This window comes from Colobus angolensis, unplaced genomic scaffold, assembly GCF_000951035.1.
Source record: "Colobus angolensis palliatus isolate OR3802 unplaced genomic scaffold, Cang.pa_1.0 Scaffold2, whole genome shotgun sequence".
Classification (NCBI taxonomy): Eukaryota; Metazoa; Chordata; class Mammalia; order Primates; family Cercopithecidae; genus Colobus; species Colobus angolensis.
In genome coordinates, this window is record NW_012115154.1 from 19,555,872 (window position 1) to 19,573,471 (window position 17,600).

At 41.0% G+C, this 17,600-nt stretch overlaps 1 protein-coding gene across 1 annotated transcript in view; it reads right to left on the minus strand.

The window, feature by feature from the left end:
- Nucleotides 1-638: 638 nt before the first annotated feature.
- Nucleotides 639-17,600, minus strand: part of PRKAG2 (protein kinase, AMP-activated, gamma 2 non-catalytic subunit) — a 320,828-nt gene continuing 303,866 nt past the window's right edge. Inside the window, exons 10-16 of the mRNA XM_011941517.1 lie at nt 14,058-14,112; nt 12,595-12,721; nt 9,612-9,777; nt 9,240-9,277; nt 7,969-8,115; nt 5,060-5,153; nt 639-1,744 (exon numbers count right to left, since the gene is read on the minus strand). Of these exons, the coding sequence (XP_011796907.1) occupies nt 1,713-1,744; nt 5,060-5,153; nt 7,969-8,115; nt 9,240-9,277; nt 9,612-9,777; nt 12,595-12,721; nt 14,058-14,112 (659 nt within the window). The 3' untranslated portion in view covers nt 639-1,712. The remainder of the gene's footprint in view (nt 1,745-5,059; nt 5,154-7,968; nt 8,116-9,239; nt 9,278-9,611; nt 9,778-12,594; nt 12,722-14,057; nt 14,113-17,600) is intronic.

Genomic DNA, 17,600 nt, shown 5'->3' on the forward strand with positions numbered 1-17,600 from the left:
TTTCTATGGGAAAACATACACATTTGCTGTCTCTCTCATATTTGGCCTACTAGGAAATGAAAACACTGCAACTTAGCACACATGCAAAAAACCTGTGTGGCAATTTTAAATTAGACATGTTCATACTTGGCTGGGTGCAGTGCCCTCATGTCTGTAATCCCAGCACTCTGGGAGGCTGAGACGGGTGGATCGCCTGAAGTCAGAAGTTTGAGATCAGCCTGGACAACATGGTGAAACCCCATTTCTACTAAAAATACAATTAAAAAAAAAAAAATTAGCTGGGCGTGGTGGTACACGCCTGTGATCCCAGCTGCTTGGGAGGCTAAGGCAGGAGAATCACTTGAACCCGGGAGGCAGAGGTTGCAGTGAGCCAAGATCGTGCCACTGCACTCCAGCCTGGGCGACACGGCAAGACTCTGTCTCAAAAAAATAAAATAAAATAATAATATATTCATCCTCAACAGTGGAGAGAGAGAGTTTACGAATTAAACCCTGACTCTTTTTCCTGATAACGGAAAAGAGATGAAATTCATGTACTTCTTTATTTGGGGAGAAATAGCTAAGTGGAAAACTGCATGTAGAGTTTTAATTGATAAGTGCTGAAATACAAGGCATTTTAAATAACTTCTTTAACAAAATGGTAGATAGTAGGATTTACTTTAATTTTTCAATCTGAAAAAAAAAACCCAAAAACAAAAAAAACCCAAACTATCCTCATATATATATATATACAGTGTCAACATTTTCAGAGCACTTACATTAGGAAACATTGTTTCTCTTCAACTGTATGACGATACTGTATATGCCACAATAAAATTTACAAAAACATCGCATCAGCAGTCATACAAACATCATGATTTTACATTTTAATACACAAGAAAAAAAATAGACATCTTCCCGGCACTTGGCTCCCGCCTGACGGCAATGTCTCCTACACATTTTGAGAGACCTCAGCTCTGAAAACCCAGCAGCGGCTGCTTCAGAAGTCATGTCCTTTCCAGATCCAAACTTAAATAATGAGAAATTTGCCATTTCAAAATAACTGAGAGTTTATTCATGGATGTGGTGAAGTTTACCCCACCAAAAGATGTGTAAAAAAATGGCATGAATGTAAAAATAAATAAAGCTGTTGTAAAGCAGCCTCGTTTACACGGTAGCCCAGAACAAAACACTTACGTGTAAAAGTGTCATTACAGTTTTAAAGTAATTAGTTATATTCAAATGACAACTTTTTGACAAATCTAATGAAAACAAACTGATTTGGTAAAAGGTTCAAAGACTTCCACATTCAAGCTCGGTGTGGCTTCGCACGCGTGCGCCCCGGCCGCAGAGGTGACATATTGCTGTATTCGGACATAAGGCACTGTGATCTGAACGTGCCGTGCACTCACCTTATGTCGCATCACCTGTTCCATACCAGTGAACTCTTTGAAATGAAAAATAATGAAAACTTCAGGACACAGTGCACTTTAATGACATACAGCATTTAAAATCCGTCAGACAAAGGTCTGAAAACAGTCTTTTAATGCAAGCCTGAATCTTCAAGCACATAAAATCTTTCTTTTTTAAGCTTAATTCCAACATCACTGGAAGAAATACCCATCATTAAACCCTGATATACATTCTTAACCACTTGCAGCCAGTGTTCATGAGGCAAAACGTGACCCAGAAACTTTGTTCAAGTCCTCCTAGGGCGTCTACATTCACGGCGGTCACTCTGTTTCCGTCTCCTTTTGTTTGGCACCTGTCAGTGGATGGAAGATGAAAGTTTCAAAGCTCATGGTAATAGCAGGGTTCTCTCCCCCAGGGGTTTCTACCTGTGCCTGGCAGTACCTTAGGAGGATGATCCAGAGGCTTCAGAGGAGGGCAACGTGGGAAGGAGCAGGTGGCCCAAGCTCCCGTCTCCCACCCAATCGTTCCTGCAGCTTGGATCCATGTAACATCTTGTCATTTTAAATATGTTAGATTTAATTTGGAAAAAAAGAGCTCCACTCCTAAAAAAATTTACTAAGAAATATGTAGGTATGTTTTAGTGAAGGTGTGAAGTATTTCAGTTGTGCACACTTACAAATATGTGTTAAAAAAAAGCTTAGGCCAGGCGCGGTGGCTCACATCTATAATCCCAGCACTTTGGGAGGCCAAGGCGGGCGGATCACCTGAGGTCAGGAGTTCAAGACCAGCCTGGCCAACATGGTGAAACCCTGTCTCCACTAAAAAGACAAAAATTAGCTGGGCGTAGTGGTGGGCACCTGTAATCCCAGCTACTTGAGAGGCTGAGGCAGGAGAATTGCTTGAATCCGGAGGCAGAGGTTGCAGTGAGCCGAGACCACACCATTGCACTCCAGCCTGGGTGACAAGACTGAAACGCTGTCTCAAAGTAAAAAAATAAATGAAATAAATAAAATAAAATAAAATAAAATAAAATAAAGTAAAAGCTTTATAGTATTCCTAAGGATAATTGCACCTAACAAGTATCTGGCTAGGACATTCCACAGTGGATTGGCAGGAGAGCTACTATTTTTCTCATCACAGGAGTTTCTCTCCTATTTTTTCACCAGATGCTAGACCCCTGAAAGACATCGGCAATCTATTAGAATATGTGGCTAAAACATTGTAGCTCCTAGCATCAGACTGCCCACGCACTGGATGCACGCACACACAGGTTCATTTGGGCAGTCTAATTTGACAATGAACTACTGCTAAAAACTTTCTGAAAGAGAGAAGATGTTATTGTGTTGAACCAGCATCCCTATGGGGAATGGTGGCCATTGCCTAGTGGAAAGAGTCACCACTAGTACCTTTCAATCGAGTAACAGCAGACGCTTCATCAAACTGCCTCTTACTGACTATTCCACGGACAACCACCTAACAGTGCTGGTCCCGGGCACCGCGCCTCATCGCACACACATGAAAGCCTCATGCACGGCTTTCAGCTTTTCTCATAGCATCCTAGGAGGGAGACGGGCCTGTATCAGCCCGCTCCTTCTCCACTGAAGAAACTGAGGCTGAAGGAGGTGAAGTGACTTGCTTACGGTGACAGTGCTCGGGTGGGACGGCTGGGACTTGGCCTCACAGTGGGGGCCTCCTCGTTCGCTGCTTGGAGCCGGCTGTCTCCCGCACACGGAAGCACGTCAGCGACTGTTGATCAGATGCAGGCGTCCCACTCCAAAAGTTCACATGCAATCCAGTTATTAGTAATGTGGAATATTTTCCTCAACGAATCGTGTTGTATACACTGCATCATAAGGAATTCCAATCCAGCTACCCCCATCTTCACGGCACAATTTCTATGGTAACATACATTCCAAATTCCAGCTGGAAATAGATTCCTCCCTGCGCCAGCAGGCATGGGAGGGGCATTGCAATGACTTAGAATTTTTGAAATACCAAATCTGGATGGAAATTTGAACTCATCCAGTACAACCGTCTCATTCTTATGGTTTGAGATATCAAGAAACAGAGAGGATGAATCACTTGACTTGTTTACTCTTTTTGTAATGTCCAGAGACAGCCAAGAGCTGACATTCAGCCTGACCCTGCTGGGCCGACTGTGTCCCTTGGTCCAGGGCTGGAAACGGGCTTTTTCTGAAGGTGCTGAGCTATATACCTGTGGGGATAAATCTGCCCAAAGAGGACTTTTTCTAGTGAGCGCGAATGTGCTGTGCAGTTATGCCAGCTCGGAAATTTATATGAATTTAATACGATGGTCTGGGTGAGTCGGGTTCCCCCTGTTCAATGTTGCCTGTGAGATTCCTCCACAGCTGCACTGTTCGTTTTCAATGCTGTGTCGTATTCCATCGAATGAATGTGACACAATTTATCCATTCTTCTTTTCAAAGATATTTGGATTATTTCCAGTTTTATGGCGTTGACATGCGTTTAGTTCTTAATATTTCATGATTATAAAGACCATTGTGAGATTCAGGTCTTTCAAACACTTGAAGTTTGCAAGTGACTGCACCAGGCCCCATTTCTAGAGTTTCTGATTCAGTGGATTCGGGGCGGGGCCCCAGCGTGAACATTTCCTAATAAATTCCAGGTGGCGGTGATGATGCCTGGCCTGAGGCCCACCTCTGAAAAATCACTGCCATCCTGGAATTTCTCTTGGTTTTCTCATTTAGCGAATGAGACATGTTTCTTGCAGGTGGTGAAGATTCCTTTAGGGTAGGTATTTTTGGGTTACAGACTGTAGAAACTAGTCTTAGCTGAAATTTCTGAACTAAAGAGAAATCAATACTGTAGTACACACACCATTTAATATTTGATTCTGAGAGTTCAAAGGGCATGCTGGTTTGCTCCCACACTGGGTCCATGTGGCCCTGACAAAGGCTGGGTTGTTCATATTTGACTGGGCTGGGGAGGTGCAGGGATGGGAAGAGGAGGAAGAGGGAAGGGAGGGCTGGGGTTTTCAGAACTCTGAAGCCCACCTCTTACTACTGAGTGTGTGAAATGAGAGGAAGGCCAGCTCTTCTTGTCTAAAGCCCTCTCCTCCTCTCTCTGCTCCTGGCTGTCTGAGACCCTGGGGGCTGCTCAAAGTCAGTCTGTCAGAAAATGAGTTGAACCACACTCTACTTGAAAGTGAATGTAATTTCTGTACAATATTAATGAATAAAAGTTTGTGTAAGTATTCTGTTTTATCTACTCAAAATACAAGGTTTTTTTTCTCTTTAAGGAAAGATGAAGGTATCAGTAGAAGCCAATGACATTCCCTCTATGTTTCTTACGTTTCACTAGTTCTCCCACAAAGCACAACTGAAGAGGTCTTTTCAGTGGAAAAGGTTATGATGAACACGGCAATGGCTCCCAAGTCATTTAGGAGCCACTGGACCTTGATAGGATGCTCTTAACTTAGAATACGTTCTATACAGTTTCCCCACTCACGCAGAACGCTTAAACCTCACGACTGAAAAGAAAACGGAAACGGTTTACAAAGTAACATAGTCAAAGCCTTGATCTGTAGGTGGGTGGTGGAGAAATGATGGTTTAAATGCTGCACTTCCTGTTCTGCCCCCCACCCTTCCTAGATGCCGATGGCAAAGGTCAGAAACCAGCATTTTACCTGCTGGTGTGAGGATCAGGGCTTGCAGAATATCCGACAGGGAAATAATACCCACGATACTATCTGCTTCATTTACCACCACCAGCCGATGGACCTGCGAAAGAGAAAAGCAGGACACGTGAAAATTAACATTTAAAAAAAGTTTAAAATGGACATTAGGAAAAAATGTCATGTCATGTTTTTATATGATAAACACATCCCTCCAGCCTGGGGAATATAGTGAGACATCATCTTTAAAAAAATTAGACAGCGGCTGGGTCTGCTGGTGCGCACCTGTGGTCCCAGTTACTTGGGAGGCTGAGGTGGGAGGATTGCTTGAGCCCGGGAAGTGGAGGGTGCAGTGGGCCAAGATCACACCACTGCACTCCAGTCTGGGTGACAAGAGTGAAACCCTGTCTCAAAAAAAAGAAAAAAGCAACACACACACATACACATCCCATAAATGAATAAATGAGGGAAAGTAGCAGCAGACAGACCCATACGAGGACGCTGGGCTCTAATATTCAATGTATTACTGTCTGATTACCTGGAAGACCCACTCCGTACTGAACAGTCACAGCCCTGGTGGAAAACAGGGACACAGGCAGGAGAAGGAAACAGGGGAAAACTATCTGTCTACCGTCTCTAATGACACTGATTTGTCTCTAATTCAAGCTGATTTGCTTGATTACTTTTAAGAAAAAAGAGCTAGCTATGCACTGCTGAGTTTTCAATTTTCAAAATATTAATACAGAAAAGACACCTCAAAACACGAAGCACAATGTAGCTGTAACATGCTCTTAAACATAACAGTTTTAATTTCTAAAAGTTGTATGTCAGTTTCTAATAACTATCAGGTACTTGTCTTATTAATACATGGGACGGAAGTCCAGATGATGACGGAAATGAAGAAACAAGGTCGCGGTTCTTACAAGGGTTTTATTTTCTGCAGTGCCTTTCTCTGTGAAGTTCATATGTTAAGAATCGCATTCAAGAGGATAAACGAGCTATAATGAAGTGGGATAGATTGCGTTCATCTCTAGTTTTCTACTCTGAAATCTCTGATGAGCGACTGCAGAGTGTTTTGTGGTGTTTCTGTAAGAGGCATTTTATCCACAGGAAGGGAGCAGCGTCACTATTCTCTTAAAAACTTCAGAACGGCTGGGCGCGGTGGCTCACGCCTGTCATCACAGCACTTTGGGAGGCCAAGGTGGGCAGATCACAAGATCAGGTGCTCAAGACCAGCCAAACATGGTGAAACCCAGTCTCTACTAAAAACACACAAAAATTAGCCGGGCATGGTGGTGCATGCCTGCAATCCCAGCTACTCAGGAGGCTGAGGCAGGAGAATCGCTTGAACCTGGGAGGCAGAGGTTGCAGCGAGCCAAGATTGCGCCACTGCACTCCAGCCTGGGCAACAGAATGAGACTTCATCTCAAAAAAAAAAAAAAAGGCTTCAGAACTGGGGCCAAGGCAGCTCTGTGCCAGCTGTGCCCTGGGAGACCCTCTCTGTATTGAACAGCGATACCCCGGTAGAAAACAGGGACACAGAAAGGAGATAGGAAGAGGGGGAAATCCAGTTTTTATATTTTGTCTCAAATAATACTGTGTTGGTGATGTTCCTGTTATAGCTTGCCTTAGGTAAATAATAATAATGGCTTGGTCATCTTTCTCATGGCAGTCAACACAAATTTCTTTTAAACGTTTCTCTGAAAAAGCTTTTAGGTTCATCAGTAATCCTGTGATATAACACAGCACAATTATTTGCTAACTATAATCACACCTTAAAATGACAGTTCACATTTGTCTTCTACACTGAACACATTTCAATAGTGGATATTAAACAGTTATCTCTTGAACTCTGAAGGTCAAGGGAAACCATCTCACCCAGAGAATCAAGTAGTTCTTTCAGATTGAAAGGACTTCCCAAATATTTTCTTGTCATCTGCTGCTGAGTCAAACTTACGTATGTCCCTTGTTGGAGGTACCTAAAAGTTAGTGCTCTATTTGTGTCATATAAATAAATGGAATCATCACCGATACTGTACACCCTTCTCCTAGCTACATGAAAGCTAAAAACTTATTTTTTTGGTCCTTCTGTGTGGAGTCATCTTGTGAAGGAATTTTTTTTTAGACGGAGTCTTTTATTTAGGGTGTTACACAAAGTATATTTTAAAATCCTGTAAGCATTAAAGTCTAAGGAAATCGGACTGCTGAGGTGCAGGAACCTGGGAGTTACTAGATTATTTGCTATTTATCTAATTGAGGAAAAAGAGATACCGGTGGGAAGAGAGAAAAAAGTTTTATTGATTTATCATTCACTTAGTTAAAATATACATTTCGCACTTTAGATTTTGAATTCATAAATACTCAAATGGAACTTAAAGCTTCCGGGACAACTTTTGTTTTCTCAAAACAAAATGTATCTATAGATATAGACACACAGATCTATTTAGAGACAGGGTCTGGCTCTGTTGCCAAGACTGGAGTGCAGTGGCACCACCACAGCTCGCTGAAATCTCATGCTCTTGGATTCAAGTGATCCTCCTTCCTCAGCTTCCCTATTAGCCATGACTACAGGTCCAAGCCACCATGCCCGGCTAATTTATTTTTATTTTTAGTAGAGACAAGGTCTTCTTATGTTGTCCAGGCTGTCAAACCTATACAGTTTAAACTATGAATGTATCTTACCAGTTTATTTGATTCAGCTATAATATCATGACTTTTCAATTCAATTCAACAAATCTTTAGAGACTGCCTATGTGCCACTAGTGTGCCAGGTTCTGGGACAGGAGAGAATCCCATCCGACTGAACTTGGAGGCTGCCTCGCTGGGCCCTTCCTGAGAGTCAGGCTTCCGGAGGCACCATTCACTCCTGGGGACTTGCTGCAGTGGCCTTCGGGGGAGCAGGACTGGGAAAGCCGTCTCACCTCAGCTCTCACTATTCTGTCCACAATGGTCTCCAGTATTTCCAGCTTATTGCACTTCACAACACCTTCAAAATACTGTGAGCGGTGCTGAAGGGCCTGGGTCACTGTGATATCTAGGTTATTGTACGTTTTCTCAGCAGCAAGATTCTGGAATGAAGCAAGAGAATAAACTATATCCTTTCATTTCAGTTCACTTCAATGACCAAAATTAGTGAGCTTAAGACAGCCTGATTTCTAAAAACTTTAATGCTTATCTGAATTTAGTATCTGCATACATCAGACGTTCGTTCTGGCTTACAACATACCATTGGTACTGTTATTTCATCAATGTATCAATCACAATGAAAGATAATCATGTTACGAGGTCTACCTTCCTGACGAAGCAACACTGTTAAACTTTGATAGCACATCCTGCCAAAGATTGCCCCCCATTTTTACCCTCTAATGCTCTCTACCACGCACAGATAAAATCTCTGGCAAGGTGAGCTGACACCTGTAAAGGGTGGTGAGTGCCACAGGACTGGAGATGCTGCAGCAATGGACCTTCTCAACGAGCTCCCTGGGGAACAAGGTTTCTGCTGGGAAGAATTTGGGGGGCCCAGGGGGATCAAGCAACCATGGAGGAAGAACAGGCTTGACGAGCCCCATGGATCCAAACGGCTGCATGGGGCTCTCATTCATTTTAGTGGGTCCCACTCAACCAAAATGCCCATCAGCATATTTCTCGGTGACTATTATGTTTAACATAACAGAATAGTGTGAAGCAAAGGGTTTGAGACAGCTGCAAAAGAATGTTCAATGTGGGGTCAGCATTGTGGCAAAAAATGGCATGCAGGTTTGGGGCTATAAAGTGTCAGTCCCCTTTTCTTCTTTAGAACAGTGGCTCCCAATCAGTAAGCAATGGGATGTGCCCGACAAAGGAGTCATGAGTCCACGTGTGCACTATGCGTACGCCTAGAGGTGAATAAATCAGGCCTCCTTCTGGGAAACAAGAACATTGAAAATACATACACACACAGCAGTGCATAAAATATGCATGTATTGTAAAGACAAGGAATTATAAAATGCTGCTAATATATAACTAATTGCTAAACCAATGCATATTGAAAGTACAATTACTATAGAAGGTCTATAAAATTCTGATAATATCCTCACACCCCAAAAGGTTAGAAATTATTAAATTTAGAAACAAGAGAAAAACATAAAAACACATTACATGAATGTTTAAAATGCATTCTAGGTGACAGATCGAACAAAATTAAAATACTTACAATTACATCAAATTTGGAATAAATATCTACAACTTTTCCTAAAAATGAAAAATATATGTTAGAAAAATGTCTTAAAAAAGAAACTCATTTAAAATCAGTTTTAATGACATAATTACTAAAAGTTAAAAGCTGATAAATAACCTTGTCTATTTTTAACTGGAGACTTAGCTATAAAATCATATTTTAATGGACATATGAAAATAAACCAATTAAACATTTGTATGACCCTTTGTGCCCCTTGCTGCTGAATTTATTCACCATATCCAAGTTTTCATTTTCCCCACGTATCTCCTGTGCCAGGTCATCTCACAATAATTGCACCCTGAGATAAACAATTATTTCTGTCTGACTGTCAGCGCCAAACACACAAACCTGACTCATCCACAACAGGCAGAGCTGATATTCGTCTTTCCACAAATATGTTCAAGGCTTTAATGATGGGAGTGTCTGGATGTATGAAGGCAATGTTGTGGTACGTTCCTATTCCAAGCTCATCCAGGTTCTGCTTCATGAAGGCAGGCTTTGGCATATCAGACATCTAAACAGGAAGACAAGCGCAAATGTTCTAGACTCAGAACACACCCTTTTCACGTTCAAATGTCCAGATTTGAATGAAAAAGTATGTTCAACAAATTAAAGTTAGTTTTTTCTAACAGTCTACCTGGATGCCTGAATTCACATGAGAAATTACAAAGAACTGTATCTTTTGTTTGAACCAGTCTGTATGTCTATGCTTATATTTAACCACTCACAAATTCTTGCAAAGCATTAACACTGTAACATTTTTCCATCTCCCCTTCACTCACTAAAAACATGCATAGAACCAGGGAAGAACAGGTCTATTTGGGATATTAAGACCTGTAAGCCATCAAGAATTGAATCCTTTATTCTTTATTGTTCATGTTAAATTTCTGGTCCTGCTGTCAGGATTAAGTAATATTTATTAAGAACCCACACATTTCCAAACCCAAAGCATTTGACAGCAGCTATCTGAGCCACTGCTAAGCTAGTCCTCACGCCACCCGCCTCTACATCCTGAATTCTCCTTGGAGAGCTCCAATTTTTGTCTACTAGGAACAAAGAAGCCAGCTGAACAGAATTAAAAGAATCTTTAAAAATTAACTTTTCTTTTCGGGGGCTGTTTTAAAGGAGGAGGGATATGGCAGGAGAGAAAAGTCTAGGATCATGTTTGAGTATAACAAAATAAGGTCTACGGTTTCAAAAATCCACCTTTTATAAAGGGTATAGTTGATTCCATCCTCCTGGTGTACCTTATAATTATCAGGAAAAGATGAACAATTAGAAGAAACAAAATGTTCAAGTCAAAGAGTTCATCAACATTCAAATCATGAGACTCCTAGAAATTTAGAGAAAAAAAAAGAAAGACCTATTAGGTCATCTAGTCCATCTCAATATAGCTAATTCCCTGTTGCATACTATATGCTTAGGCTAATTTTCAAATGTCTTGAAGGGAAATGCTCCTTTTTTTTTTTCTCAGAAAATGATCTCATAATTCAGTAAAAAACAGGCTCTGAAATTTCTTTAAGTTCTCTATTTTTATCTGAAAACCTTTAGTTAGCTGAATATTCTGGTAGCATGATTCTAATTACCATATTGGCCCAAATATGAGGCAGTACTGGGCAGAGGCAACTTCCTCTCCTTTTTATAGAAGATAAAAATCTAAAGCAGCTCTGCGAAAGAATGATCTCACGCTTTGACTCCCTCTTGTGCAACAGCACACTAGCAGAAATAGTTTGGGCTTGGGAGTCGGAGAGACTCCCGGGTTTGAAATCTACCACTTAATATCCACGCAACTTGGGGCAGGTTTCCCAGCCAGGTGTTCTGTGTATGCAAGGTGTGCAAACGCCTCCCTCCCACGGCCCCTGCACGGAGGAAAGCGTCAGGAGTGAGGAACGCTCGGCGGCGACGCTTGCTCTACCGCTCCCCAGCCACGCAACCTTGGCAAAGCTACTTAACCTCTCTTAGCTGCATCCCTATAAAATAGGATTAATAAAAATACCTACCTGATAGGGTAGCAGCAAGGATGAGATTATGTCAAGTACTTAGAACAGTGCTGGACATACAGTAATCAGCTCTCATGATTAATATTATTTAAAAATGACTCTAAGGATTAAGTGAGCTGCGGGCCTGGCACATGGGGGCCCTGAATACATCCTTCCCACTCCATGCTCCCTCTGTTCCTATGAAACTTCAACTACTAATGCGGCTGCATTCCCAGATGGATGCATCCCTAATCCTTTTTTCCTAGATTATCGCCTTTCTTAAACTTCAAACTATAGTTTTTCGTAAATTACTCTTCCCTACCTTATTTCTTAGCATAGCATGGTTAAATAAGTTATTTATATATGTAAATGATTAAAATATAAGACTGGGTTGATTGACAAGGTATTTCTCTCAATCACTAAGCCCTCTGTGCTTCTGTAAGCAAAAGGGGTCCCTCCAGCTGCCTCCAGGGCAGGAGCTTCAGCTCCTTCATACTGCACCGGAACGCTATTTTAGGTCCTTAGGTGAAGCCATGGGGAGGAAAATGGGAAAGCTAATTTGAAGTACATTTTTAATATCTGTTACATTCTTTAAAAAACAACTCTTCAAATTACCTCTTCAGAACCACTAAGACCTTCTACTGGTTCTGTTTGACTGATTACTTATAACCTCAAATTCCGTACATGTAATTAAAAGGAAAACATAAAAAAACCTCTTATAAACTCTCTGTTCTTCCTGAGTCTCTTTTAATGTTTCCAACCAAACAGGCTCAAAGTTCTGGATGACTATGGAGGCAGCTCGTTTCAAGCAGCTGAGAAAACCTGCAGGTAATACAGGCCTTATTTGGGCCAACATGGTATTCTTGTGTCAAAATTTTATTTGCTTTGGGTTTTTCTATCACTGCTGCAGTTTATTATAAGATAATCTTGAGGACAGTATTTTTTTTGGAACATGTTTCTAACACTGTGACACCAATAAAAGCAACACAAAGCAATTTTTACTCTAAATATTCGTTCAATTTATCTTGTACAACAGTCCTTAATTAGACTGACTTGCAGATTGCCTTCTTTCCCCTATGTTGGTGATAAATGTTTAATTTAAAGAGAGAATGCCGAGTTTTGTTTTTAAAGTTATTTTGATACTTGCACTAAAAGGTGATTGCTTTTAAATTGGAATCAACTTTAAGAAAGTACAATTCAGATAGTAGTAAGTTGAGAAACTGAAGTTTAGAAAGGGAGATCTCAAAACTAACAATTTCTTCTATTGAGGGTAACAGGAGCCAATTTACTTGAAGTACATTATTTAATAAGTAAATGCAATTATGTCTTTAGAAGCGCTAAAAACAACTTACAAAAAGCTGGAGGAACTTGAGGATTCTTTTGTGGGTGAGTATATAAAGTGCATTCCCACTGATAGGGTCAATAACTGGCAATCTGTGGATTTTATTTTTGATCAAGGAGTATACAGCATCGAAGAGGCTGTGGGAAAAGTCATTAAAGTTGTTAGGAGGCTTTCAATAAAAATCAGAACATTTGGACTACCCCTGCCTCAAAGCACTTCCAGTGTTTTTATCATTACAATAATTACAGTGTTTTGGACGAGTTTTAAATTAGAGATCTCAGCAAATTTTTCATTTTTCACAATCTATGTTAACATATCTCAAATACAAGTGCAAGCTACAAATCTCTAGAAGAGGAGATTTTTTTTTTTTTTTTTTGGTTTGTTTTTGTGAGACAGGGTCTTGCTCTGCTGCCTGCTGTCATGGCTCACTGCAGCCTTGACCTCCCGGGTTCAGGTGATCCTCCCACCTCAGCCTCTCGAGTAGCTGGGACTACTGGCATGCTCCACCTTTATTTTTTGTAGACATGGGGTTTTGCCGTGTTGCACAGGCTGCTCTCGAACTCCTGAGCCCAAGCAATCCACCGACCACGGCCTCCCATAGTGCTGGGATTACAGGCATGAGCCCTTGCACCCAGCCAGGAAGAGGAGTTTTTTTTAAGAGTGTATTTAGTGATTTTATTTGAAAGACAATATAACCTAAATCCTTAGAAAAGCAAACAGATGCATCATATTAGCAAGAGAGCAAAGGCTGTAGCAGCAAGCCCCCTGCATTGGTGAGTGGGCAAACTGGCTCTACCCTGGGCCGTCCTGGCTAGTAGATATTGTAGGGCCAACACTTCTGTTCTACTTGGTGCCTTTCCTGGGACTGCCAGTAAGAAGGCTGTTACATCTTTTTGTTAGGACTTGTAAATAAAATGAAAATAAATGCTTTAATCTTTCTCTGTACTGGATTTGAGTTTGAAAGATGCTTTTACACAAATGTGGAAATGTATCACAGCCAAACCAGAAGGCTTGGATAAAAAAGGATGGGCCAGATGACTACACAGAAGGCAGCTCACGCTCTGACCACATCTGAACCGACATCTCACATACACTGATGTTTAAACACTAGTGTGGAGCCGAATTGCCACGGGAGTTGTTTAAACGCATATTCCCGGGCCCTATCCTGATTGAGCAGGTCAGGGGTAAAAGCCCAAGAATCTGCAATTTCAACACACCCCCCAGATTGGCCGAGATCTTCATGATGGTTCAGTATGACCCTATTACTAGCCCATTATCAATCCTTAGCAACAGCAATGGCTGTGATTCTTCTAGTGCTGCTAGGTTTACTGAATGCATACAGTGTAGCTGGAATTAAGGAGGCCATGGGCCCTGTTTAGAATGAAGAACATGTTTATTTGTTTCTTTCTTTCTATCATGGTGGTAAAACACATACATCTGAATGAATGTTTTCAAAGGAAAAAAAAAGTTTACCTTGCATCTGGAGATATATTCACTAAAGGCTTAAATGTTTCTTGTAAATAAAGCTCTGTATTTATAGAAAGAAAATATGAAGTTAGTAACACATTTGTTGTTTGCAGTTATTACATTAATTCAAATACCCTTCAGTTTACAGTTAATAGAAGGATTAAAAACTCAAATAAAAAGAAATTTAATTTGCCTAAAACTCCTGCATTAATTACAGTTATGGCTATTTTAAACAACTGCCAAACTGTTTTCAGGATGTTGCATTTGAAGAAAAATTAAATATTAAAAGCCATTTGACAGCAGGGGTTCATAAAATCAGGAAGGAAGAAATCTGATAAAAGAGCAATGCCAGCAGAGGCCACTAGAATGCTATCCGGTTCGTATTACTCTCAAGAAATGAAGCAATTATGAAATTAAAAAAACTAATTTCCATAAGTTATAAGAGAAAATCAGTTATAACAAACTTTGTTCTTTAAATAGTCTTAAGTATTATACCAAATTAATGCTCAAAACCTACTGCATTGTGGGCATCTTTCCAGCATATAAAAACTTTTTTTCTAAAGATATCAACTGCAATTAATTTGCTTTTCCAAAGTTTCTTTTTTTTTTCTGAGACAGAGTCTCACTCTGTCGCTCAGGCTGAAGTGCAGTGACATGATCTGGGTTCACTGCAATCTCTGCCTCCCAGGTTCAAGCGATTCTCCCACCTCAGCCTCCCAAGTAGCCGGGACTAAAGGTGCACGTCACTACACCTGGCTAATTTTTTTTGTATTTTTAGTAGAGATGGGGTTTCACGATGTTGGCGAGGCTGGTCTCGCACTCCCGACCTCAAGTGATCCACCTACTTCGGCCTCCCAAAGTGCTGGGATTACAGGCATAAGGTACTGTGCCCACCCTAATTTTTTTATTTTTTATTTTGAGAAGGAGTTTTGCTCTGTCGCCCAGGCTGGAGTGCCGTGGCACCATCTTGGTTCACTGCAACCTCTGCCTCCCAGGCCCAAGCAAGTCTCCTGCCTCAACCTCCCAAGTAGCTGGGATTACAGGTGTGCACCGCCATGCCTGGCTACTTTTTTGTATTTTTAGTAGAGTCAGGGTTTCACCATGTTGGCTAGGCTGGTCTCGAACTCCTGACCTCAGGTGATCCACCCATCTTGACTTCCCAGAGTGCTGGGATTACAGGCATGAGCTACTGCATCCGGCCCTAATTTTGTATTTTTAGTAGAGACGGGGTTTCACCATGTTGGTCAGGCTGGTCTTGAACTCCTGATCTCAAGTGATCCACCTGCCTTGGCCTCCCAAAGTGTTGGGATTACAGGTGTGAGCCACCACGCCCAGCCTTGCTTTACCAAGGTTTCTATACAGAAGGTGTTTAAGAAGATTTTGGCATTATTATTACTACCAAATACCATGTAATGTCAAAATGTAAATATACTTAAACCTTGGTCTAACAGTACTTGTACAGTAGAACTGGATAAGAAGTATCTATCTTGGTGTTATACAATCTCTATACAACAGGCTGTACAGATCCCATGACAAATTTGCTTAGCTTGGTTTGACAAAGCCGTAATAAACCAAATCCATCACTCAGTGAAACTTCTAAATCACATGGATTTGCAAAGGCCCCTGGGGTGTAAGAGAACTCCAAGATGTGTTCTGATTTCACAGCCAGTTACAAAGCTTGCTTCTCCTATCAAGCATATTATGGGAAACACAGAACCAAACTCTTCAATTTTGAATTCAAAATTTTCCTTTAGTTGGTCCCTCCATTTCTACCAGTGTTTCCTTGAGCACCCTGCAGACTGGGTCTGCAGTGATTCCTATCCCCGGTCCTCTCCACCAACCCACCATGACAAGTCTCAGTGAGACCACCACCTTCACAATCATGAAATGCAAATTTAAGAAATGGTTCCATGGCAGAAAAGAGTATCATGATTTTATAGGGTGAATGTCAATGTGACAAAGAAAAGAACATGGTCTTCAAATTACTTCCATGCTATTTGCTCCAAGCCATCTAGTTTGAGGTTCATTTGTCCTAAGTTTCTCCATAATTTGTAAAGAAACAATTATTAGGTTTAAATAAGAACAGATGCTTGCTTTGGTTCAAGTTAGGCATGCCTCGGATGCATTTCTTAATACCAAGGCAAATCTCTGAGGGTTGGACTTAGTAGTGAACGGTGGCCCCACTATGGGCAGCGAGGTGGAGCTTGGTTAGCTCATTCATCTTCACATTCCCGGCCCTAGGATAAGGCCCTGCCTGCTGCAGATGTCCTATACATGTCTATAAACAGAATGGACAATACTTATATTGTTCAGCTTTAGTACAGTAGCATACTAACAAAATTAAGACAGAAACGACGAGAATGTTTTAAATAACATTTTATGATGGCCAGTAATGATGAGCATTTTTTCATGCGTTAGTTGTCTGCATAAATGTCTTCTTTTGAGAAGTGTCTGTTTGTATCCTTTGCCCACTTTTGGTGGGGTTGTTTTTTCCTTGTAAATTTGTTTGAGTTCTTTGTAGATTCTGGATATTAGCCCTTTGTCAGATGAGTAGATTGCAAAAATTTTTTCCCATTCTGTAGGTTGCCTGTTCACTCTGATGGTAGTTTCTTTTGCTGTGCAGAAGCTCTTTAGTTTAATTAGATCCCATTTGTCAATTTTGGCTTTTGTTGCCATTGCTTTTGGTGTTTTAGACATGAAGTTTTTGCACATGCCTATGTCCTGAATGGTATTGCCTAGGTTTTCTTCTAGGGTTTTTATTGTTTTAGGTCTAACATTTAAGTCTTTAATTCATCTTGAATTAATTTTTGTATAAGGTGTAAGGAAGGGATCCAGTTTCAGCTTTCTACATATGTCTAGCCAGTTTTCCCAGCACCATTTATTAAATAGGGAACCCTTTCCCCATTTCTTGTTTTTGTCAGGTTAGCCAAAGATCAGATGGTTGTAGATGTGTGGTATTATTTCTGAGGACTCTGTTCTGTTCCGTTGGTCTATAGCTCTGTTTTGGTACCAGTACCATGCTGTTTTGGTTACTGCAGCCTTGTGGTATAGTTTGAAGTCAGATAGCATGATGCCTCCAGCTTTGTTCTTTTGGCTTAGGATTGACTTGGCAATGTGGGCTCTTTTTTGGTTCCATATGAACTTTAAAGTAGTTTTTTCCAATTCTGTGAAGAAAGTCATTGGTAGTTTGATGGGCATGGCACTGAATCTATAAATTACCTTGCGCAGTATGGCCATTTTCACAATATTGATTCTTCCTATCCATAAGCATGGAATGTTCTTCCATTTGTTTGTGTCCTCTTTCGCTGGCCATCAGAAAAATGCAAATCAAAACCACAATGAGATACCATCTCATGCCGGTTAGAAAGGCGATCATTAAAAAGTCAGGAAACAACAGGTGCTGGAGAGGATGTGGAGAAACAGGAACACTTTTACACTGCTGATGGGGCTATAAACTAGTTCAACCATTGTGGAAGACAGTGCAGCGATTCCTCAAGGATCTAGAACTAGAAATGCCATTTGACCCAGCCATCCCATTACTGGGTATAT